The 27897-nt window shown below is 33.9% G+C and overlaps 1 protein-coding gene across 1 annotated transcript in view; it reads right to left on the bottom strand.

The window, feature by feature from the left end:
* Ac3 (Adenylate cyclase 3) overlaps nt 1-27897 on the bottom strand; it is a 241859-nt gene that overhangs the window by 130590 nt on the left and 83372 nt on the right. The window contains exons 10-11 of the mRNA XM_071691805.1: nt 12388-12549; nt 1296-1383 (exon numbers count right to left, since the gene is read on the bottom strand). Coding sequence (XP_071547906.1) covers nt 1296-1383; nt 12388-12549 — 250 coding nt within the window. The remainder of the gene's footprint in view (nt 1-1295; nt 1384-12387; nt 12550-27897) is intronic.

The raw sequence follows: 27897 nt of genomic DNA, 5'->3' as shown, positions 1-27897 counted from the left end.
ATGGGGCACTGAGAAGTAAAAAAAGTGTCAAATCAAACTCAGTAGAAATAAGATTGTTATCAAATGACCCTAAAGATGGGGCACTGAGAAGTAAAACAAAAAAAAAAGTCATGTTCTGGAGGAGTGGTTGTGATGGTCAGGAACTCAGGTAGGGTGTGAAACCAATCCCTCTGCTCCACCAGGATCTACCAAGTTAGGCATAACTGGATGAATGAGGAGGGGGGGACTTAACACAAAAGCAAAGTAATACTTGGAAAAGGTAGAGATTTTGAGCCACGTGGGATCAACGTTATGAGACTAACAAAGATCTAAGCAGAAAGCAACAGGTGTTTCTGTACCATCGTAGGCAGAAACTCCTCCCTTAAAACAGAAATGATGATGAATATTACAGCTGGATGCCTGACAGTGTTAAGGAGAAGCAACTTCAGATCAGGGGAAGAGGTGTACAGGTGGTGTTCAATAGAGGGAAAATCAAGATTAATAATGCAAATGTTGCAGAAATGGATGAAAAAGAGCCAGGTTTAGGAGCTGCAGCTATGAAAAAGAGGTGGATCCCAGTTGCATGATGGCAGTCAAGTGGCCATGGATTATACCTAACCTCTGAAGACTGGTGACGTTGCTCTGAATCAGCATTGGAGAAGTATGTGGTGAATGTACTGTCATGAATTTTGAAAAAAATTGTAAAGTAAGGTCAGAAGAAAAAGCTAATAATGTGTATAAGTTACGTGTTATAAGTGTCGTGTACAAGAAAAAGGAACTTGTAAGTGAATGAAGCATGAAGGAAGAGGAGGGGGACTGATATGGACCTGAAAGGGGCTACATAACAGATGCTGCAGTGCTTGCACTTTAAAGTACCTCCCCAGTCGGTGGCTGCCTGCCACCCACTAATATTACTAGTGCAAATAACAGCAACAGGTGCAATCTACAACCTGTAAACCCTGGACAAACAGCAGTGATTAACATTCTTACCTTGGAGAAGCGATGAAGGCTGGTGTACTTACCACAGTAATGCGACAATAACTGGTGTATTCATTATGAAGAAGTAAAGTTTCCAGATAACCTACATCCAGAAATTAACAATGAAAGGATAGGAGAAGTAAAAGAAAGCAACCCACAAGGGAGTAACCATAAAAAGAAAGCAGGAGTAACGACAACACTTGCTCTGTGAGGTGGGGTAATTACTTCAACAGTTCACTGATACTGAAGCAGCAGATGTAAATGTACGAACTGCACTACAGAAGAGTAGGAATTTTATCTACTTACCACAGGGAAATGGTAATGCATGGGATACTCACTATAGGAAAGGAACGGGCTGCTGATACTGATGCCATGGCTACAAGTAAGACCATCACTGCCAGGAACACTACCACAGCCCCGCCTGCCCTGGGTTTATTGAAAGAATCAAGGTTAGACATGTCTGCTAGGTTATGATTGGTTTCTGAACCCAGGCAATGCTATGACCGTTAAGCATGATGGTGTGATACTTGAATGGAGATTTCTAATGCGACTCTTAAGGTATATTACTGGTGTATACAAGTCCAACTGTCATGGTCAAAAGTTGTACCATCTTGGACAATGGTCATACCGATGAGGACAGGCTTTATCATACTAAAGATGGGTAATGGCATGAACAGCTTAATTATAACAAAATACATATATAAGGAATGAAATCACTGCAGGAAGTACTGATTTCCACCAGTATCATTAAATAATGTTCTGTTTCTGTTTAGATAGTGAATAAAAGTGAAGCTTAGATTAGGGAATTATGCTGGCATCTGATTAAGTCATTAAGCTGTATTAAGTTTACATTAGATCAGGTAAGCTAAGGATTCTGCAAACTTAATCAAAGCTTAATGAGGTTAGATAAGTATAGTTAGAGTAATTTCTTTAAGGTCAGGTTAGATTACGTTGATTTAGGTCTAGGTACAGCTGATGTTAGGATAAGAATATGCAAGGCTATGCTTACTTACGTAAGGGCTAGGTTTAGGTTAGGTTAAGGCTTGGTTTATGTTTTGGTTAGGCTGGGTAAGGTTTAGGTTTGGTGTGGGCTTAGACTTAGTTTCGATTTGGTATAAGTTAGAATCAAGTTTGGCTTACGTTAGGGTTTGGCTTGGTGCAACCTTAGCTAAGGTTTGCTGGATTTCAATTGGGTTGGTTATAGGTTAGGGTAGGTTTAAGTCCGGTTTACTTTGGTTAGGTTAGTTTAGAATTGGGTGTGCTTAGATTAAGTTTCTTTTAGGTCCAGTTCTGCTACGTTTGGTTAGATAAGGTTAGTTTAAATTAGGTTGGATTTAGTTAGGCTGAGGGTGCATTTGGGTAGGGGATGTTGGAAGAAGTTAGGTTAAGTAAAGATTAGGTTACATGAGGTTAAGGTTGGTTTGGGTTCGATGTGGTTTACGTTGCATTAGGTTAGGACACTGGCATAGCCAATCACAGACACCCTCCAAATCACAAACAATCACAATCAATTTCCCATGAATACTGTCACAGTGCTTCACTCAAATGATTACGGAACCAAGTTGCACAGCTGAAGTTACGTATGTTCATTGTAAAATTTACCTTAAGTAAAAGAACTGGATTGCTTACTGTTAGTCTTTCTTTGTCAAGCGTGTTTGCCATTTCCTGCATAAGCGGGGTAAGTCATTACCAGATGATTGAGCCTTAGAAAAAAAAAAAAAAAAAAAAAAAAAAAAAAATCCTTGCTTGGCTAAGTCCTGTTTCTTTTTGTGGAAAGTAGCACCAGAAGGAAGGATTTCCGGCCCAGCTTCCATCTATCTTAGTCGCCCTCCATGACTAGCATGAAATACTTGTTGCAGTGTTCTATATTTCTGGTGCAATATTATATATACCAGTTTTACTTTTCCAAAAGAAGGTTGGAGAAGGGGGCCAAGTGAGGAGTCTTACCTTTAAGGCCCTGTCATTTGTTCTTGAACGCTACATCGCTAACGCAGGAAATGGTGATATATATATATATATATATATATATATATATATATATATATATATATATATATATATATATATATATTTTTTTTATACTATTCGCCATTTCCCGCGTTGGCGAGGTAGCGTTAAGAACAGAAGACTGAGCCTTTCAGGGAATATCCTCACTTGGCTCCCTTCTCTGTTCCTTCTTTTGGAAAATTAAAAAACGAGAGGGGAGGATTTCCAGCCCCCCGCTCCCTTCCCTTTTAATCGCCTTCTACGACACGCAGGGAATACGTGAGAAGTATTCTTTCTCCCCTATCCCCAGGGATAATATATATATATATATATATATATATATATATATATATATATATATATATATATATATATATATTTTTTTTTTTTTTTTTTTCCTTGCTTTGTCGCTGTCTCCCGCGTTTGCGAGGTAGCGCAAGGAAACAGACGAAAGGAATGGCCCAACCCCCCCATACACATGTATATACATACGTCCACACACGCAAATATACATACCTACACAGCTTTCCATGGTTTACCCCAGACGCTTCACATGCCTTGATTCAATCCACTGACAGCACGTCAACCCCGGTATACCACATCGCTCCAATTCACTCTATTCCTTGCCCTCCTTTCACCCTCCTGCATGTTCAGGCCCCGATCACACAAAATCTTTTTCACTCCGTCTTTCCACCTCCAATTTGGTCTCCCTCTTCTCCTCGTTCCCTCCACCTCCGACACATATATCCTCTTGGTCAATCTTTCCTCACTCATTCTCTCCATATGCCCAAACCATTTCAAAACACCCTCTTCTGCTCTCTCAACCACGCTCTTTTTATTTCCACACATCTCTCTTACCCTTACGTTACTTACTCAATCAAACCACCTCACACCACACATTGTCCTCAAACATCTCATTTCCAGCACATCCATCCTCCTGCGCACAACTCTATCCATAGCCCACGCCTCGCAACCATACAATATTGTTGGAACCACTATTCCTTCAAACATACCCATTTTTGCTTTCCGAGATAATGTTCTCGACTTCCACACATTCTTCAAGGCTCCCAGAATTTTCGCCCCCTCCCCCACCCTATGATCCACTTCCGCTTCCATGGTTCCATCCGCTGCCAGATCCACTCCCAGATATCTAAAACACTTCACTTCCTCCAGTTTTTCTCCATTCAAACTTACCTCCCAATTGACTTGACCCTCAACCCTACTGTACCTAATAACCTTGCTCTTATTCACATTTACTCTTAACTTTCTTCTTCCACACACTTTACCAAACTCAGTCACCAGCTTCTGCAGTTTCTCACATGAATCAGCCACCAGCGCTGTATCATCAGCGAACAACAACTGACTCACTTCCCAAGCTCTCTCATCCCCAACAGACTTCATACTTGCCCCTCTTTCCAAAACTCTTGCATTCACCTCCCTAACAACCCCATCCATAAACAAATTAAACAACCATGGAGACATCACACACCCCTGCCGCAAACCTACATTCACTGAGAACCAATCACTTATATATATATATATATATATATATATATATATATATATATATATATATATATATATATATATATATATATTATTATTATTATTATTATTTATTATACTTTGTCGCTGTCTCCCGCGTTAGTGAGGTAGCGCAAGGAAACAGACGAAAGAATGGCCAACCCACCCACATACACATGCATAAACATACACGCCCACACAGGCACATATACATACCTATAGATTTCAATGTATACATATATATACATACACAGACATATACACATTATTTACACATGTAAATAATTCATACTTGCTGCCTTTATTCATTCCATCGCCACCCCGCCACACGTGAAATGACAACCCCTTTACCCCGCACGCGCGCAAGGAAGCGCTAAGAAAAGACAACAAAGGCCATATTCTTTCACACTCAGACTCTGGCTGTCATGTTTAATGAAACACACACACACACACACACACACACATATATAATTATTTTTTTTTTTTTTGCTTTGTCGCTGTCTCCCGCGTTTGCGAGGTAGCGCAAGGAAACAGACGAAAGAAATGGCCCAACCCACCCCCATACACATGTATATACATACGTCCACACACGCAAATATACATACCTACACAGCTTTCCATGGTTTACCCCAGATGCTTCACATGCCCTGATTCAATCCACTGACAGCACGTCAACCCCGGTATACCACATCGATCCAATTCACTCTTTTCCTTTCCCTCCTTTCACCCTCCTGCATGTTCAGGCCCCGATCACACAAAATCATTTTCACTCCATCTTTCCACCTCCAATTTGGTCTCCCACTTCTCCTCGTTCCCTCCACCTCCGACACATACATCCTCTTGGTCAATCTTTCCTCACTCATTCTCTCCATGTGCCCAAACCATTTCAAAACACCCTCTTCTGCTCTCTCAACCACGCTCTTTTTATTTCCACACATCTCTCTTACCCTTACGTTACTTACTCAATCAAACCACCTCACACCACACACTGTCCTCAAACATCTCATTTCCAGCACATCCATCCTCCTGCGCACAACTCTGTCCATAGCCCACGCCTCGCAACCATACAACATTGTTGGAACCACTATTCCTTCAAACATACCCATTTTTGCTTTACGAGATAATGTTCTCGACTTCCACACATTCTTCAAGGCTCCCAGGATTTTCGCCCCCTCCCCCACCCTATGATCCACTTACGCTTCCATGGTTCCATCCGCTGCCAGATCCACTCCCAGATATCTAAAACACTTTACTTCCTCCAGTTTTGCTCCATTCAAACTTACCTCCCAATTCACTTGACCCTCAACCCTACTGTACCTAATAACCTTGCTCTTATTCACATTTAACTTTCTTCTTTCACACACTTTACCAAACTCAGTCACCAGCTTCTGCAGTTTCTCACATGGGGGGAGTGGGGGAGGAATGGGATGTATTTAGGGAATCAGTGATGGATTGCGCAAAAGATGCTTGTGGCATCAGAAGAGTGGGAGGTGGGTTGATTAGAAAGGGTAGTGAGTGGTGGGATGAAGAAGTAAGATTATTAGTGAAAGAGAAGAGAGAGGCATTTGGACGATTTTTGCAGGGAAAAAATGCAATTAAGTGGGAGACGTATAAAAGAAAGAGACAGGAGGTCAAGAGAAAGGTGCAAGAGGTGAAAAAGAGGGCAAATGAGAGTTGGGGTGAGAGAGTATCATTAAATTTTAGGGAGAATAAAAAGATGTTCTGGAAGGAGGTAAATAAAGTGCGTAAGACAAGGGAGCAAATGGGAACTTCAGTGAAGGGCGCAAATGGGGAGGTGATAACAAGTAGTGGTGATGCGAGAAGGAGATGGAGTGAGTATTTTGAAGGTTTGTTGAATGTGTTTGATGATAGAGTGGCAGATATAGGGTGTTTTGGTCGAGGTGGTGTGCAAAGTGAGAGGGTTAGGGAAAATGATTTGGTAAACAGAGAAGAGGTAGTAAAAGCTTTGCGGAAGATGAAAGTCGGCAAGGCAGCAGGTTTGGATGGTATTGCAGTGGAATTTATTAAAAAAGGGGGTGACTGTATTATGGACTGGTTGGTAAGGTTATTTAATGTATGTATGACTCATGGTGAGGTGCCTGAGGATTGGCGGAATGCGTGCATAGTGCCATTGTACAAAGGCAAAGGGGATAAGAGTGAGTACTCAAATTACAGAGGTATAAGTTTGTTGAGTATTCCTGGTAAATTATATGGAAGGGTATTGATTGAGAGGGTGAAGGCATGTACAGAGCATCAGATTGGGGAAGAGCAGTGTGGTTTCAGAAGTGGTAGAGGATGTGTGGATCAGGTGTTTGCTTTGAAGAATGTATGTGAGAAATACTTAGAAAAGCAAATGGATTTGTATGTAGCATTTATGGATCTGGAGAAGGCATATGATAGAGTTGATAGAGATGCTCTGTGGAAGGTATTAAGAATATATGGTGTGGGAGGCAAGTTGTTAGAAGCAGTGAAAAGTTTTTATCGAGGATGTAAGGCATGTGTACGTGTAGGAAGAGGAAAGTGATTGGTTCTCAGTGAATGTAGGTTTGCGGCAGGGGTGTGTGATGTCTCCATGGCTGTATAATTTGTTTATGGATGGGGTTGTTAGGGAGGTAAATGCAAGAGTTTTGGAAAGAGGGGCAAGTATGAAGTCTGTTGGGGATGAGAGAGCTTGGGAAGTAAGTCAGTTGTTGTTCGCTGATGATACAGCACTGGTGGCTGATATATATATATATATATATATATATATATATATATATATATATATATATATATATATATATATATATATATTTTTCTTTTTTTTCTTTCAAACTATTCGCCATTTCCCGCTTTAGCGAGGTAGCGTTAAGAACAGAGGACTGGGCCTTGGAGGGAATATCCTCACCTGGCCCCCTTCTCTGTTCCTTGTTTTGGAAAATTAAAAAAAAAAACGAGAGGGGAAGATTTCCAGCCCCCCGCTCCCTCCCCTTTTAGTCGCCTTCTACGACACGCAGGGAATACGTGGGAAGTATTCTTTCTCCCCTATCCCCAGGGATAATATATATATATATATATATATATATATATATATATATATATATATATATATATATATATATATTTTTTTTTATACTTTGTCGGTCTCCCGCGTTTGCGAGGTAGCGCAAGGAAACAGACGAAAGAAATGGCCCAACCCTCCCCCCATACACATGTACATACACACGTCCACACACGCAAATATACATACCTACACAGCTTTCCATGGTTTACCCCAGACGCTTCACATGCCTTGATTTACTCCACTGGCAGCACGTCAACCCCTGTATACCACATCGCTCCAATTCACTCTATTCCTTGCCCTCCTTACACCCTCCTGCATGTTCAGGCCCCGATCACACAAAATCTTTTTCACTCCATCTTTCCACCTCCAATTTGGTCTCCCTCTTCTCCTCGTTCCCTCCACCTCCGACACATATATCCTCTTGGTCAATCTTTCCTCACTCATTCTCTCCATGTGCCCAAACCATTTCAAAACACCCTCTTCTGCTCTCTCAACCACGCTCTTTTTATTTCCACACATCTCTCTTACCCTTACGTTACTTACTCGATCAAACCACCTCACACCACACATTGTCCTCAAACATCTCATTTCCAGCACATCCATCCTCCTGCGCACAACTCTATCCATAGCCCACGCCTCGCAACCATACAACATTGTTGGAACCACTATTCCTTCAAACATACCCATTTTTGCTTTCCGAGATAATATATATATATATATATATATATATATATATATATATATATATATATATATATATATATATATATATATATATAAACGCGGGAGACAGCGACAAAGTATAAAAAAAAAAAAAAAAAAAAAAAAAAAAAAAAAAAAAAAAAAATATATATATATATATATATATGTATATATATATATATATATATATATATATATATATATATATATATATATATATATATATATATATATATATATATTCTAAGCCTACGCCCATGTTCCAAGTCTTGTATGATTTACATTCAAATACACGAATACCCAAAAAACGCCTACTTCCTTAATGACCCCTGCATCCATATATACACCCATCTACAGATCCACTCCCTACCCCCCATTCACGCCCTACACTTACCCCTTACCCACAACCAAAACCTGACCTATACTCACACCCTAACCTACATCCAAAACCGAACCCATTAAGGCCCTGACTTATACCCACATCCATAACAATGCCTAAATCGTTACCAGCCTCACAGTCTTGCTCACACCATGCCCTACACCAATCTGATATATATATATATATATATATATATATATATATATATATATATATATATATATATATATATATATATATGTTCGCTGATGATACAGCGCTGGTGGCTGATTCATGTGAGAAACTGCAGAAGCTGGTGCCTGAGTTTGGTAAAGTGTGTGAAAGAAGAAAGTTAAGAGTAAATGTGAATAAGAGCAAGGTTATTAGGTACAGTAGGGTTGAGGGTCAAGTCAATTGGGAGGTGAGTTTGAATGGAGAAAAACTGGTGGAAGTAAAGTGTTTTAGATATCTGGGAGTGGATCTGGCAGCAGATGGAACAATGGAAGCGGAAGTGGATCATAGGGTGGGGGAGGGGGCGAAAATCCTGGGAGCCTTGAAGAATGTGTGGAAGTCGAGAACATTATCTCGGAAAGCAAAAATGGGTATGTTTGAAGGAATAGTGGTTCCAACAATGTTGTATGGTTGCGAGGCGTGGGCTATGGATAGAGTTGTGCGCAGGAGGGTGGATGTGCTGGATATGAGATGTTTGAGGACAATGTGTGGTGTGAGGTGGTTTGATCGAGTAAGTAACGTAAGGGTAAGAGAGATGTGTGGAAATAAAAAGAGCGTGGTTGAGAGAGCAGAAGAGGGTGTTTTGAAATGGTTTGGGCACATGGAGAGAATGAGGGAGGAAAGATTGACCAAGAGGATATATGTGTCGGAGGTGGAGGGAACGAGGAGAAGTGGAAGACCAAATTGGAGGTGAAAAGATGGAGTGAAAAAGATTTTGTGTGATCGGGGCCTGAACATGCAGGAGGGTGAAAGGAGGGCAAGGAATAGTGTGAATTGGATCGATGTGGTATACCGGGGTTGACGTGCTGTCAGTGGAGTGAATCAGGGAATGTGAAGCGTCTGGGGTAAACCATGGAAAGCTGTGTAGGTATGTATATTTGCGTGTGTGGACGTGTATGTATGTACATGTGTATGGGGGTGGGTTGGGCCATTTCTTTCGTCTGTTTCCTTGCGCTACCTCGCAAACGCGGGAGACAGCGACACGGGGAAAATTAAACACGAAAAGTTCCCAAGTGCACTTTCGTGTAATAATCACATCATCAGGGGAGACACAAGAGAGAAATATAACAGTCAATTGACATACATCGAAGAGACGAAGCTAGGACGCCATTTGGTAAACATGTCATTGTCCAAAACAATACAACGAGCGTTCATAAACTTATCATTTTACAAAGACCATTTTCCAGCAAGACCTATAGTGAGTTCATTAGGCTCCATCACATATAAATTGTCAAAATGGTTAGTTTCCTTATTAAGCCCTTTAGTGGGTAAGGTATCAAATTTTAATATCATGAACAATGTAGATTTAGTCAACAAGCTAAACAATATCAATATTAATTTTGATTTCAAACTAGTTAGCTTTGATGTTTCCTCACTTTTCACTAAAGTTCCAGTTGATGACCATTTAGAATATTTATTTGATGTCTTGGATGATATTCATTTACCTGTCTCAAAGTCTAATTTCATTGAACTGATAAAATTGTGTATAAACGACTGTGTATTTCAATTTAATGGAGATTATTATGCTCAAAAATTTGGTATGGCGATGGGTAACCCTCTTTCTCGTGTACTAAGTAATCTTTATATGGAATTTTTTGAAACAAAATTACTAAAGGATATCTTACCTTCTAATGCAATTTGGTTTAGGTATGTAGATGATGTTCTTTGTGTTTGGCCAACAAATGAAAATTTACAAATATTTCTCCCCTTACTTAACAATTTAGTACCTTCCATCAAATTAACTGTAGAAAATGAAAATAATGGTATGTTACCATTTTTAGATTGCATGATCCATAGACAAGGAAACAAGTTTAAGTTTAGCATATACAGAAAACCCACCAATGTATGCTCATATATCCATTATTACTCATCCCAACATGACAGAGTTAAATCATCATCATTTCAATCTATGTTCCTTAGGGTATTACGTATTTGCAGTCCTGAGTTTATTGATGATGCGTTTGAGAAGATATATTCTATTGGATCTAAGTTAAAGTACCCTAGATCTTTCATTGATAAATCCCTTAAGTTAGCAAAGAAATCATTTTATAGAGTTAAGCCCAAACCTCCCATTGACACCAAGAATCTTTTAGTTCTCCCTTTTAATAATAATTTCACTTTGCTTCCCATGCTGCTTAAATCCTTTAATGTAAATGTTGCCTTTAGCAACAATAATACTATAAAGAATATCTTAATCAGGAATTCACCAGAAAATTCTCTTGGTTGCATCTATAAAGTTCCTTGTGGAAACTGAGATAAATTTCATGTTGGTCAGACTGGTAAGGATCTTTCTTTTAGACTTAAGCAACATAAATATAGTATAAGAACGGGACAAGAATCAAATGCCTTGTTTAATCATGTTAAAAACTATGATCATTGTATTGACTGGAGTAACGCCATCTCAGTTATTAACTCTAACTCTATTACCAAGAGAAATATCATTGAATCTTCTATTATCAAATACACAAAGAATTATAATCTTAATATTAGTGATGGTCTATACAAATTAGATAACTTTATTGTTGATAAGATTTGTAAATTGATAAGTTTATGAACGCTCGCTGTATTGTTTTGGACAATCACATGTTTACTAAATGGCGTCCTAGCTTCGTCTCTTCGATGTATATCAACTGACTGTTATATTTCTCTCTTGTGTCTCCCCTGATGATGTGATTATTACACGAAAGTGCACTTGGGAACTTTTCGTGTTTCATTTTCCCCGTGGACTCAGGAATATCTTGATCACGCGCAAACTTGTGATCCTTTCCAATATATATATATATATATATATATATATATATATATATATATATATATTGTATATATATATATATATATATATATATATATATATATATATATATATATATATATATATATATATATCGATTTTCAAACTTTCAAAGGACTGTGGCAGCTTGGCAGCCTCTGCAGTCAGAATAAACTCCATAAACTCCACACACGTTTCTTCAACTACACTCGTTGCCATGGAGCCACACTGCTCACGCTCCCAGTCCCTTATTTGCGTTCTGACATTAGTAAGTTCTTTGTACAGTAACATCACGATATGCAAAGAAAGAATTAATGCACGTACTACAGGGGTACCGATAGAAATACAAGCAAATTTCTCCCCACAAGTTACACTACCTCATAAAGCAAAGAAATCAACTCATAGACACAATCACTCACCATCCATAGAAATAGCAAATCCATCTAAAAAACACCATCACAAACCTAACCACTGAGATACTTACTGGAAAATGTCACTCCACCCTCTACACAATGAATAAGACCCACAGCAAGAAACTCTGGCACATATTGAAGAAAATCTACTCTTTTCGCACCAGGAAGTACTCCTGACCCACTCCAATGAAATTCTTCTCCCAAAGAACAAACAAGCATACTTATGAGACATTACTTTAAAATATCACAAACCAATCTCACACCTAAACATGAAGGTCATGAAAGACCAACACCACTCCATCCTGAAATAAATGCAAACCCACCTCTCACTCCCCATCCTTCTTTCTCCTCCTCCCATCCCCTTCCCCTGCTCCTCTCCCAGCCCCAACTCCCCAGTGCTCACCTGGGCATGAGGATAAACCTGGCGAGGGTGACCAAGATGAGGACGAGAGGCACAGCGGTAGTGGCGGCGCCGCTGAAGGTCTCCCGATGGTGGCGGTAGGCATGTTCCGTCCGCTCCTCCCGGAAGGTCAGGCTCAGCCAGCTCGTCTGGCTTAGCAGGTCCCTGCAACATACTCCCGACTGTTACTTGCTTACACTGTTACGATGGGATATAACAAGAATGTATGCAGAATACGAATCTGTGGTCAAAACCCAAAAATTCGTGTAATTAGTCGAGTAATTAGAATATTAATTTTATAATTAATCTAAGGGGTAAATAAAGGCACTAATAATGCGAAATACAGTCATTTGACTCGAAATACTTAATCAGTATGTAAAATAACATCTATAGTCATATTTTCATTAAAATCAAAATATTATCCAAGGCTATAGCCTTGGATTTTTCTTGATTTTTTGAAAAAATAGATTTTCCTAAAATTTTCAGCATAGATCTTTTTACGTGTGCTGAATAAGAATCTGTGATCAAAACATTAAAACTTGTGTAATTAGTCGAATAATCAGATTAATATAATTATAATTAATATTAAGTATGTAATTAAGCGTTTAATTTTACGAAATGCAGTATTTTGACTCGATATCCTTAATCACCATATAGAACACGACATATTCCCAGATTTTCATTAAAATCTGAAGTTGAAAATCTGAGCAAAATATTTTCCTAAAATTTTCAGCATAGATGTTTTTACGTGTGCTGAATAAGAATCTGTGGTCAAAACCTTAAAATTCGAGTAATTAGTCGAGTAATTAGCATATTAATATAATCTTGATTAATGTTAAGTATGTAATTAATCGCTCAATTTCACGAAATGCAGTGTTTTGACTCTATATCCTTAATCACCATATGAAATACGACATATTCCCAGATTTTCATTAAAATCTGAAGTTGAAAATCTAAGCAAATTATTATCCTTGGATATTTCTTGTTTTCTTTGAAAAAATAGATTTTCCTAAAAGTTTCATCATAGACGTTTTTACGTGTGCTGAATAAGAATATGTGGTCAAAACCTTAAAATTCTTGTAATTAGTCGAGTAATTAGCATATTAATATGATTATAATTAATATCAAGTATGTAATTAAGCGCTTAATTTTACGAAATACAGTCTTTTGACTCGGTATCCTTAATCACCATATAGAATACGACATATTCCTAGATTTTCATTAAAATGTGAAGTTGAAAATCTGAGGAAAACACTATCGAATACTATTCGACATATTCCCAGATTTTCATTATGCTAATTACTCGACTAAATACACGAATTTTAAGGTTTTGACCACAGATTCTTATTCAGCACACGTAAAAACATCTAAGATGAAAATCTTAGGAAAATCTATTTCTAAAAAAAATCAAGAAAAATCCAAGGATAATAATTTGCTCAGATTTTCATCAACTTCTTCAGATTTTAATGAAAATCTGGGAATATGTCGTATTCTATATGGTGATTAAGGATATAGAGCCAAATTACTGCATTTCGTGAGGTTAAGCGCTTAATAACATACTTAACATTAATCACGATTATATTATGCTAATTACTCGACTAATTACACAAATTTTAAGGTTTTGACCACAGATTCTTATTCAGCACACGTAAAAACATTTATGATGAAACTTTTAGGAAATCTATTTTTTTCAAAAAAATCAGATTTTCAAGTTCTTTAGATTTTAATGAAACTCTGGGAATATATCGTATTCTATATGTAGGTTAAGGATATCAAGTCAAAATACTGCATTTCGTAAAATCAAGCTCTTAATTATATACTTAACATTAATTATAATCATAATATGCTAATTACTCGACTAATTACACGAGTTTTAAAGTATGGACAACAGATTCTTATTCAGCACACGTAAAAACATCAATGCTGAAAATTTTAGGAATATCTATTTTTTCAAAAAAAAATCAAGAAAAATCCAAGGCTAAATTTAGCCTTGGATAATATTTTGCTCAGACTTTCAACTTCTTCAGATTTTAATGAAAATCTGGGAATATGTCGTATTCTATATGGTGATTAAGGATACCGAGTCAAAAGACTGTATTTCGTAAAATTAAGTGCTTAATTACATACTTAATATTAATTATAAATATATTAATATGCTAATTACTCGACAGATTACAAGAATTTTAAGGTTTTAACCACAGATTCTTATTCAGCACACGTAAAAACATCAATTCTGAAAATTTTAGGAAAATCTGTTTTTTCAAAAAAATCAAGAAAAATCCAAGGATAATATTTTCCTCAGATTTCCAACTTCTTCAGATTTTAATGAAAATTTGGGAGTATGTCGTATTCTATATGGTGATTAAGGATATAGAGACAAAATACTGTATTTCGTAAAATTAAACGCTTAATTACACACTTAATATTATGATTATATTGATATGCTGATTATTTGACTAATTACACGAGTTTTAAGGTTTTGACAACTGATTCTTATTCAGCACACGTAAAAATATCAATGCAGAAAACTTTAGATTTTCAACTTCAGATTTTTATGAAAATCTGGGAATATGTCGTATTCTATATGGTGATTAAGGATATTGAGTCAAAAGACTGCATTTTGTAAAATTAAGCTCTTAATTACATACTTAATATTAATTATAATATTAATATGCTAATTACTCGACTAATTACAAGAACTTTACGGTTTTGACTAGAGATTCTTATTCAGCACACGTAAAAACATCAATGCTGAAAACATTAGGGAAATCTATCTTTTCAAAAAAATCAAGAAAAATCCAAGGCCTTGGATAATATTTTGCTCAGATTTTCAACTTCTTCAGATTTTAATGAAAATCTGGGAATATGTTGTATTCTATATGGTGATTAAGGATATAGAGTCAAAATACTGCATTTCGTAAAATTAAACGCTTAATTACATACTTAATATTAACTATGATTATATTAATATGCTAATTACTCAACTAATTACACGAGTTTTAAGGTTTTGACAACAGATTCTTATTCAGCACACGTAAAAACATCTATAATAAAGCCTTGGATAATATTTTGCTCAGATTTTCAACTTCTTCAGATTTTAATGAAAATGTAAGAATATGTATTCTATAATTATAATCATATTATGGTATTTACTCGACTAATTACAAGAATTTTAAGGTTTTGACCACAGATTCTTATTCAGCACACGTAAAAACATCAATTCTGAAAATTTTAGGAAAATCTGTTTTTTCAAAAAAATCAAGAAAAATCCAAGGCTATAAAAAGCCTTGGTTAATATCTTGCTCAGATTTTCAACATCAGATTTCAATGAAAATCTGGGAATATGTGGAATTCTATATGGTGATTAAGGATATCGTGTCAAAAGACTGCATTTCGTAAAATTAAGCGCTTAATTACATATTTAATATTAATTATGATTATATTATGCTAATTACTCGACTAATTACACGAATTTTAAGGTTTTGACCAAAGATTCTATTCAGCACACGTAAAAACGGAAATGCTGAAAATTTTAGGAAAATCTATTTTTTCAAAAAAATAGAAATTTTCCTCAGATTTTCAACTTCTTCAGATTTTAATGAAATTCTGGGAATATGTGGAATTCTATATGGTGATTAAGGATATTGAGTCAAAAGACTGTATTTCGTAGAATTAAGCGCTTATTTACATACTTGATATTAATTGTAATCATGATATGCTAATTACTCGACTAGTTACACGAATTTTAAGGTTTTGACCACAGATTCTTATTCATCACACGTAAAAACGTCTATGATGAAAATTTTAGGAAAATCTATTTTTTCAAAAAAATCAAGAAAAATCCAACCTAGGATAATAATTTGCTTAGATTTTCAATATGTATTCTATTAGGTGATTAAGGATCTGGAGTGAAAATACTGCATTTAGTGAAATTAAGCGATTAATTACATACGTAACATTAATCTCGATTATATTAATATGCTAATTACTCGACTAATTATATGAATTTTAAGGTTTTGACCACAGATTCTTATGCAACACGTAAAAACATCTATGCTGAAAATTTTAGGAAAATCTATTTTTTCAAAAAAATCAAGAAAAATCCATTATTATTGTATAATAATTTGGTCAGATTTTAAACTTCTTCAGATTTTAATGAAACTCTGGGAATATGTCGTATTCTAAATGGTGATTAAGGATATAGAGCCAAAATACTGCATTTCGTGAAATTAAGTGCTTAATTACATACTTAACATTAATCACGATTATATTATGCTAATTACTCGACTAATTACACAAATTTTAAGGTTCTGACCAAAGATTCCTATTCAGCTCACGTAAAAACATCAATGCATAAAATTTTAGACAATCTATTCTTTCAAAAAAATCAAGAAAAATCGAAGGCTCGGATTTTCAACTTCTTGGATAATATTTTCCTCAGATTTTCAACTTCTTCAGATTTTAATGAACATCTGGGAATATGTGGAATTCTATATGGTGATTAAGGATATCGTGTCAAAAGACTGCATTTCGTAAAATTAAGCGCTTAATTACATACTTAACATTAATCATAATTTTATTTATATGCTAGTTACTCGACAAATTACATGAATCTTAAGGTTTTGACCACAGATTCTTATTCAGCACACGTAAAAAGTCTATGATGAAACTTTTAGGAAAATCTATTTTTTCAAAAAAATCAAGAAAAATCCAAGGCCTTGGATAATATTTTGCTCAGATTTTCAACTTCTTCAGTTTTTAATAAAAATCTGGGAATATGTCGTATTCTATATGGTGATTAAGGATATAGAGCCAAAATACTGCATTTCGTGAAATTAAGCGATTAATTACATACCTAACATTAATTATAATTATATTAATATGCTAATTACTCGACTAATTACACGAATTTCAAGGTTTTGACAAAAGATTCTTATTCAGCACAATGTAAAAACATCAATGCTGAAAATTTTAGACAATCTATTTTTTCAAAAAAAATCAAGAAAAATCCAAGGCTTGGATAATATTTTGCTCAGATTTTCAAATTCTTCAGATTCTAATGAAAATGTAGGAATATGTCGTATTCTATATGGTGATTAAGGATACCGAGTCAAAAGACTGTATTTCCGAAAATTAAGCGCTTAATTACATACTTAATATAAATTATAATCATATTAATATGGTAATTACTCCACTAATTACAAGAATTTTAAGGTTTTGACCATAGATTCTTATTCAGCCCACGTAAAAACATCAATTCTGAAAATTTTTATGAAAATCTGTTTTTTCAAAAAAATAAAAAAAAAAAATCCAAGGAAAATATTTTCCTCAGATTTCCAACTTCTTCAGATTTCAATGAAAATCTGGGAATATCGTATTCTATATGGTTATTAGGGATATAGACAAAATACTGTATTTCATGAAATAAAACGCTTAATTACACAATATTAATTATGATTATATTAATATGCTAATTACTCGAGTAATTGCACGAAATTTAAGGTTTTGACAACAGATTCTTATTCAGCACACGTAAAAACATCTATGATGAAAATTTTAGGAAAATCTATTTTTTCAAAAAAATCAAGAAAAATCCAATGCTCTATAGCTTTGGATCAGATTTTCAACTTCTTGAGATTTTAATGAAAATCTGGGAATATATGGTATTCTATATGGTGATTAAGGATATAGAACCAAAATAATGCATTTCGTGAAATTAAGTGTCCAATTACATAACATTAATTATAATTATATTAATATGCTAATTACTCCACTAATTACACGAATTTTAAGGTTTTGACCAAAGATTCTTATTTAGCACACGTAAAAAAATCAATGCTGAAAATTTTAGAAAATCTATTTTTCAAAAAAAAATCAAGAAAAATATTTTGCTCAGATTTTCAAGTTCCTTAGATTTTAATGAAAATCTGGGAATATATCGTATTCTATATGGTGGTTAAGGATATCGAGTCAAAATACTGCATTTCGTAAAATTAAGCGCTTAATTATATACTTAACATTAATTATATCATGCTAATTACTCGGCTAATTACACGAGTTTTAAGGTAGGGACAACAGATTCTTATTCAGCACACGTAAAAATATCAATGCTAAGAATTATAGGAAAATCTTTTTTTCAAAAATATCAAGAAAAATCCAAGGCCTTGGGTAATATTTTGCTCAGATTTTCAAGTTTAGATTTTAATGAACATCTGGGAATATGTTGTATTCTATATGGTGATTAAGGATATAGAGTCAAAATACTGGATTTCGTAAAATTAAACGCTTAATTACATACTTAATATTAACTATGACTATACTAATATGCTAATTACTTGACTAATTACACGACTTTTAAGGTTCTGTCCACAGATTCTTATTAAGCACACGTAAAAACATCTATGATAAAGCCTTGGATAATATTTTGCTCATATTTTCAACTTCAGATTTTAATGAAAATCTGGGAATATGTCATATTCTATATGATGATTCAGGATACAGAGTCAAAATACTGCATTTCGTGAAATTAAGCGCTTAATCACATACTTAACTTTAATCACGATTATATCAATATGATAATTACTCGACTAATTACACGAATATTAAGGTTTTGACCACAGATCTATATTCACCAAACGTAAAAACATCTATGATGAAAATTTTATGAAAATCTATTTTTTAAAAAAAATCAAGAAAAATCCAAGGCTATAACTTAGATATTTTGCTCAGATTTTCAACTTTTTCAGATTTTAATGAAATTCTAGGAATATGTCGTATTCTATATGGTCATTAAGGATACCGAGTCAAAGACTGTATTTCGTAAAATTAAGCGCTTAATTACATACTTAATATAAATTAAAATCATATTAATATGCTAATTATTGGACTAATTACACGAATTTTAAGGTTTTGACCACAGAATCTTATTTAGCACACGTAAAAACATCTATGATGAAAATCTTAGGAAAATCTATTTTTTCAAAAAAATCAAGAAAAATCCAAGGCTAGATCTAGCCTTGGATAATAATTTCCTCAGACTTTGAACTTCTTCAGATTTTAATAAAAATCTGAGAATATGTCGTATTCTATATGGTGATTAAGGATATAGTGAAAATACTGCATTTCGTGAAATTACGTGCTTAATATTACGCTAATTACGAGTAATTACACAAATTTTAAGGTTTTGACCAAAGATTTTTAAAGCACACGTAAAAACATCAATGCTGAAAGTTTTAGACAATCTATCTTTTAAAAAAAATCAAGATAAATCGAAGGCTAAAACCTTGGATAATATTTTGCTCAGATTTTCAACTTCTTCAGATTTTAATGAAAATATAGAAATATGTCGTATTCTACATGGTGATTAAGGATACCGAGTCAAAAAACTGTATTTGGTAAATGTAAGCGCTTAATTTCATACTTAATATTAATTATAATCGTATCAATATGCTAATTACTCGACTAATGACAAGAATTTTAAGGTTTTGACCACAGATTCTTATTCAGAACACGTAAAAACATCTATGATGAAAATTTTAGGAAAATCTATTTTTAAAAAAAATCAAGAAAAATCCAAGGCTCAGATTTTCAACTACTTGGATAATATTTGCCTCAGATTTTCAACTTCTTCAGATTTTAATGAATATCTGGGAATATGTGGAATTCTATATGGTGATTAAGGATACCGTGTCAAAAGACTGCATTTCGTAAAATTAAGCGCTTAATTACATACTTTACACTAAAACTAATTTTCTTAATATGCTAATTACTTGACAAGTTACACGAATTTTAATGTTTTGATCACAGATTCTTCTTCAGCACACGTAAAAACATCTATGATGAAAATTGAAGAAAATCTATTTTTTCAAAAAATCAAGAAAAATCCAATAATTTGCTCATATCTTTAACTTCTTCAGATTTTAATGATAATCTGGGAATATCTCGTATTCTATATCGTGATTAAGGATATCGAGCCAAAAGACAATATTTCGTAAAATTAAGCGCTTAATTACATAGTTAATATTAATTATAATCGTATTAATATGCTAATTACTCGACTAATCACAAGAATATTAAGGTTTTGACCACAGATTCTTATTCAGCACACGTAAAAACGTCTATGATGAAACTTTTAAGAAAATCTATCTTTTTAAAAAAAGCAAGAAAAATAACGTTCAGATTTTCAACTTCTTCAGATTTTAATGAAAATCTGGGAATATGTCGTATTCTATATGGTGATTAAGGATATAGAGCCAAAATACTGCATTTCGTGAAATTAAGCGCTTAATCACATACTTAACATCACGATTATATTAACATGCTAATTATTCGACTAATTACACGAATTTTAAGGTTTTGACCATAGATTCTTATTCAGCACACGTATAAACATCTATGATGAAAATTTTAGGAAAGTCTATTTTTCAAAATAAATCAAGAAAAATCCAAGGCAAACGCCTTGAATAATAATTTGCTCAGATTTTCAACTTCTTCAGATTTTAATGAAAATCTTGGAATATGTCGTATTCTATATGGTGATTAAGGATACCGAGTCAAGAGACTGTATTTCGTAAAATTAAGCGCTTAATTACATATTACTAATTATAACCATATTAATATGCTAATTACTCGACTAATTACACGAATTTTAAGGTTTTGACCACAGATTCTTATTCAGCACACGTAAAAACGTCTATGATGAAACTTTTAGGAAAATCTATTTTTCCAAAAAAATCAAGAAAAATCCTAGGCCTTGGATAATAATTTACTCAGATTTTCAACTTTAGATTTTAATGAAAATCTATAAATATGTCGTATTCTATGTGGTGATTAAGGATATCGTGCCAAAAGACTGCATTTCGTAAAATTAAGCGCTTAATTACATACTTAACATTAATCATAATTTTATTAATATGGTAATTACTAGACAAGTTACACGAATCTTTGGGTTTTGACCAGATTCTTATTCATCACACGTAAAAAAATCTAATTAAGCACTTAATCACATACTTAACATTAATGACGATTATATTAATATGCTAATTACTCAACTAATTACACGAATTTTAAGGTTTTGAATACAGATTCTTATTCAGCACACGTAAAAACATCTATGATGAAAATTCTAGTAAAATCTATTTTTCAAAAAAATATAAATAAATCCAAGGCTATAGCCTTCGATAATAATTTGCTCAGATTTTCAACTTCTTCAGATTTTAATAAAAATCTAGAAATATGTCGTATTCTATATGGTGATTAAGTATACCGAGTCAAAAGACTGTATTTCGTAAAATTCAGTGCTTAATTACATACTTAATATCAATTATAATCGTAATATGCTAGTTACTCGACTAATCACAAGATTTTGAAGGTTTTGACCACAGTTTCTTAATAAGCACACGTCTATGATGAAACTTTTAGGAAAATCTATTTCTTAAAAAAATCAAGAAAAATCCATGGATAACAATTTGCTCAAATTTTCAACTTCTTTAGATTTTAATGAAAATCTAGGAATATGTCGTATTCTATATGGTGATTAAGGATATAGAGTCAAAATACTACATTTCGTGAAATTATGCGCTTAATCACATACTTAACATTAATCACGATTATATATGATAATTACTAGACTAATTACACGAATTTTAAGGTTTTGACCATATATTCTTAATCAGCACACGTAAAAACGTCTATGATGAAACTTTTAGGAAAATCTATTTTTTCAAAAATACCCTAGGATATTAAAAAAAAAAACCTAGGATAATAATTTGCTCAGATTTTTACCTTCTTCAGATTTTAATGAAAATCTGGTAATATGTCGTATTCTATATGGTGATTAAGGATATAGAATCAAAATACTGCATTTCGTGAAATTTAGCGCTTAATCATATACTTAACATTAATCACGATCATATAATCATACTAATTACTCGACTAATTACACAAATTTCAAGGTTTTGACCACAGATCCTTATTCAGTACACGTAAAAACGTCTATTATGAAACTTTTAGGAAAATTTATTTTTCAAAAAATCAAGAAAAATAATAATTTGCTCAGATATTCAACTTCTTCAGATTTTCATGAAAATCCAGGAATATGTCGTATTCTATATGGTGATTAAGGATATAGAGTCAAAAAACTGCATTTCGTGATATTAAGCGCTTAATCACATACTTAACATTAATCACGATTATATTAATATGCTAATTACTTAAGTAATTACACGAATTTTAAGGTTTTGACCAGAGATTCTTATTCAGCACACGTAAAAACATCTATGATGAAACGTTTAGGAAAATCCATTTTTTCAAAAAAATCAAGAAAAATTTGCTCAGATTTTGAACTTCTTCAGATTTTAATGAAAATCTAGGAATATGTCGTACTCTATATGGTGATTAAGGAAATAGAGTGAAAATACTGCATTTCGTGAAATTAAGCGCTTAATCACATACTTAACATTAATCACGATTATATATGATAATTACTCGACTAATTACACGAATTTTAAGGTTTTGACCACAGATTCCTATTCAGCACACGTAAAAACGTCTATGATGAAACTTTTAGGAAAATCTATTTTTTTAAAGATATCAAGAAAAATCCAAGGCTATAACGATGGATAATAATTTGCTTAGATTTTCAACTTCTTCAGATTTTAATGAAAATCTGGGAATATGTCGTATTCTATATGGTGATTAAGGATATCGAATCAAAACACTGCATTTCGTAAAATTAAGCGCTTAATCACATAATTAACATTAATCACGATTATATTAATATTCTAATTACTCGACTGATTTCACGAATTTTAAGGTTTTGACCACAGATTCTTATTCAGCACACGTAAAAACATCTATGATGAAAATCTTAGGAAAATCTATTTTTCAAAAATATCAAGAAAAATCCAAGGCAAAATTTTGCCTTGGATAAAAATTTGCTCAGATTTTCAACTTCTTCAGATTTTAATGAAAATCTAGGAATATCTCGTATTCTATATGGTGATTAAGGATATAGAGTCAAAAGAATGTATTTCGTAAAATTAAGCCCTTAATTACATACTTAATATTAATTATAATCGTATTAATATGCTAATTACTCGACTAATCACAAGAATTTTAAGGTTTTGACAACAGATTCTTATTCAGCACACGTAAAAACGTCTATGATGAAACGCTTAGGAAAATTCATTTTTTCAAGAAAATCAAGAAAAATAATTTGCTCAGATTTTCAACTTCTTCAGATTTTAATGAAAATCTAGGAATATGTCGTATTCTATATGGTGATTAAGGATATAGTCAAAATACTGCATTTCGTGAAATTAAGCGCTTAATCATATACTTAACATTAATCACGATTATATTAATATGGTAATTACTCAAGTAATTACACGAATTTTAAGGTTTTGACCACACATTCTTATTCAGCACACGTAAAAACATCTATGATGAAACGTTTAGGAAAATCTATTTTTTCAAAAAAATCAAGAAAAATCCAAGGCTATAGCCTGGGATAACAATTTGCTCAGATTTTCAACTTCAGATTTTAATGAAAATCTAGGAATATGTCGTACTCTATATGGTGATTAAGGAAATAGAGTGAAAATACTGCATTTCGTGAAATTAAGCGCTTAATCACATACTTAACATTAATCACGATTATATATGATAATTACTCGACTAATTACACGAATGTTAAGGTTTTGACCATAGATTCTTATTCAGCACACGTAAAAACGTCTATGATGAAACTTTTAGGAAAATCTATTTTTTCAAAGATATCAAGAAAAATCCAAGGCTATAGTATATCCATGGATAATAATTTGGTTAGATTTTCAACTTCTTCAGATTTTAATGAAAATCTGGGAATATGTCGTATTCTATATGGTGATTAAGAATAGCAGAATAAAAACACTGCATTTCGTGAAATTAAGCGCTTAATCACATAATTAACATTAATCACGATTATATTATGCTAATCACTCGACTGATTACACGAATCTTAAGGTTTTCACCACAGATTCTTATTGAGCACACGTAAAAACATCTGTGATGAAAATCTTAGGAAAATCTATTTTTCAAAAAAATCAAGAAAAATCCAAGGCAAAATTTTGCCTTGGATAATAATTTGCTCAGATTTTCAACTTCTTCAGATTTTAAGGAAAATCTAGGAATATCTCGTATTCTATATGGTGATTAAGGATATAGAGTCAAAAGACAGTATTTCGTAAAATTAAGCGTTTAATTACATACTTAATATTAATTATAATGGTATTAATATGCTAATTACTCGACTAATCACAAGAATTTTAAGGTTTTGACCACAGATACTTATTCAGCAGACTTAAAAACGTCTATGATGAAACGTTTAGGAAAATCTAATTTTTCAAGAAAATCAAGAAAAATCCAAGCCTTGGATAATAATTTGCTCAGATTTTCAACTTCTTCAGATTTTAATGAAAATCTAGTAATATGTCGTATTCTATATGGTCATTAAGGATATAGAGTCAAATTACAGCATTTCGTGAAATTAAGCGATTAATCACATACTTAACATTAATCACGATTATATTAATATCCTAATTTCTCAAGTAATTACACGAATTTTAAGGTTTTGACCACAGATTCTTTTTCAGCACACGTAAAAACATCTATGATGAAACGTTTAGGAAAATCTATTTTTTCAAAAAAATCAAGAAAAATCCATGGATAATAATTTGCTTAGATTTTCAACTTCTTCAGATTTTAATGAAAATCTGGGAATATGTCGTATTCTATATGGTGATTAAGGATATAGAGTCAAAACACTGCATTTCGTGAAATTAAGCCCTTAATCACATAATTAACATTATATTTATTTATATTTATCTATTATACTTTGTCGCTGTCTCCCGCGTTTGCGAGGTAGCGCAAGGAAACAGACGAAAGAAATCGCCCAACCCCCCCCATACACATGTATATACATACGTCCACACACGCAAATATACATACCTACACAGCTTTCCATGGTTTACCCCAGACGCTTCACATGCCTTGATTCAATCCACTGACAGCACGTCAACCCCGGTATACCACATCGCTCCAATTCACTCTATTCCTTGCCCTCCTTTCACCCTCCTGCATGTTCAGGCCCCGATCACACAAAATCTTTTTCACTCCATCTTTCCACCTCCAATTTGGTCTCCCACTTCTCCTCGTTCCCTCCACCTCCGACACATATATCCTCTTGGTCAATCTTTCCTCACTCATTCTCTCCATGTGCCCAAACCACTTCAAAACACCCTCTTCTGCTCTCTCAACCACGCTCTTTTTATTTCCACACATATCTCTTACCCTTACGTTACTCACTCGATCAAACCACCTCACACCACACATTGTCCTCAAACATCTCATTTCCAGCACATCCATCCTCCTGCGCACAACTCTATCCATAGCCCACGCCTCGCAACCATACAACATTGTTGGAACCACTATTCCTTCAAACATACCTATTTTTGCTTTCCGAGATAATGTTCTCGACTTCCACACATTCTTCAAGGCCCCCAGAATTTTCGCCCCCTCCCCAACCCTATGATCCACTTCCGCTTCCATGGTTCCATCCGCTGCCAGATCCACTCCCAGATATCTAAAACACTTCACTTCCTCCAGTTTTGCTCCATTCAAACTCACCTCCCAATTGACTTGACCCTCAACCCTACTGTACCTAATAACCTTGCTCTTATTCACATTTACTCTTAACTTTCTTCTTCCACACACTTTACCAAACTCAGTCACCAGCTTCTGCAGTTTCTCACATGAATCAGCCACCAGCGCTGTATCATCAGCGAACAACAACTGACTCACTTCCCAAGCTCTCTCATCCCCAACAGACTTCATACTTGCCCCTCTTTCCAAAACTCTTGCATTTACCTCCCTAAAAACCCCATCCATAAACAAATTAAACAACCATGGAGACATGACACACCCCTGCCGCAAACCTACATTCACTGAGAACCAATCACTTTCCTCTCTTCCTACACGTACACATGCCTTACATCCTCGATAAAAACTTTTCACTGCTTCTAACAACTTTCCTCCCACACCATATATTCTTAATACCTTCCACAGAGCATCTCTATCAACTCTATCATATGCCTTCTCCAGATCCATAAATGCTACATACAAATCCATTTGCTTTTCTAAGTATTTCTCACATACATTCTTCAAAGCAAACACCTGATCCACACATCCTCTACCACTTCTGAAACCACACTGCTCTTCCCCAATCTGATGCTCTGTACATGCCTTCACCCTCTCAATCAATACCCTCCCATATAATTTACCAGGAATACTCAACAAACTTATACCTCTGTAATTTGAGCACTCACATAGTGCCTTTGTACAATGGCACTATGCACGCATTCCGCCAATCCTCAGGCACCTCACCATGAGTCATACATACATTAAATAACCTTACCAACCAGTCAACAATACAGTCACCCCCTTTTTTAATAAATTCCACTGCAATACCATCCAAACCTGCTGCCTTGCCGGCTTTCATCTTCCGCAAAGGTTTCACTACCTCTTCTCTGTTTATCAAATTATTTTCACTAACCCTCTCACTTTGCACACCACCTCGACCAAAACATTAATCAAGATTATATTAATATGCTAATTACTCGACTGAGTACACGAATTTTAAGGTTTTGACCACAGATTCTTATTCAGCACACGTAAAAACATCTATGATGAAAATTTTAGGAAAATCTATTTTTGAAAAAAATCAAGAAAAATCCAAGGCAAAATTTTGCCTTGGATAATAATTTCCTCAGATTTTCAACTTCAGATTTTAATGAAAATCTAGGAATATGTCGTATTCTATATGGTGATTAAGGATATAGAGTCAAAATACTGCATATCGTGAAATTAAGCGCTTAATCACATACTTAACATTAATCACGATTATATAAATATGCTAATTACTCAAGTAATTACACGAATTTTAAGGTTTTGACCACAGATTCTTATTCAGCACACGTAAAAACATCTATGATGAAACTTTTAGGAAAATCTATTTTTTCAAAAAAATCAAGAAAAATCCTTGGATAACAATTTGCTCAGATTTTCAACTTCTTCAGATTTTAATGAAAATCTAGGAATATATCGTACTCTATATGGTGATTAAGGAAATAGAGTGAAAATACTGCATTTCGTGAAATTAAGCGCTTAATGACATATTTAACATTCATCACGATTATATGAATATGATAATTACTCGACTAATTACACGAATTTTAAGGTTTTGACCATAGATTCTTTTTCAGTACACGTAAAAACCTCGATGATGAAAATTTTAGGAAAATCTATTTCTCAAAAAAATCAAGAAAAATCCAAGGCAAAAAAAGCCTTGGATAATAATTTGCTCAGATTTTCAACTTCTTCAGATTTTAATGAAAATCTAGGAATATGTCGTATTCTATATGGTTATTAAGGATATAGAGTCAAAATACTGCACTTCGTGAAATTAAGCGCTTAATC

Source organism: Panulirus ornatus, chromosome 4 (genome assembly GCF_036320965.1).
Source record: "Panulirus ornatus isolate Po-2019 chromosome 4, ASM3632096v1, whole genome shotgun sequence".
Lineage (NCBI taxonomy): Eukaryota > Metazoa > Arthropoda > Malacostraca > Decapoda > Palinuridae > Panulirus > Panulirus ornatus.
Note: the sequence above shows the minus strand (reverse complement) of the source record. Positions and strands in the feature narration are given on the sequence as shown.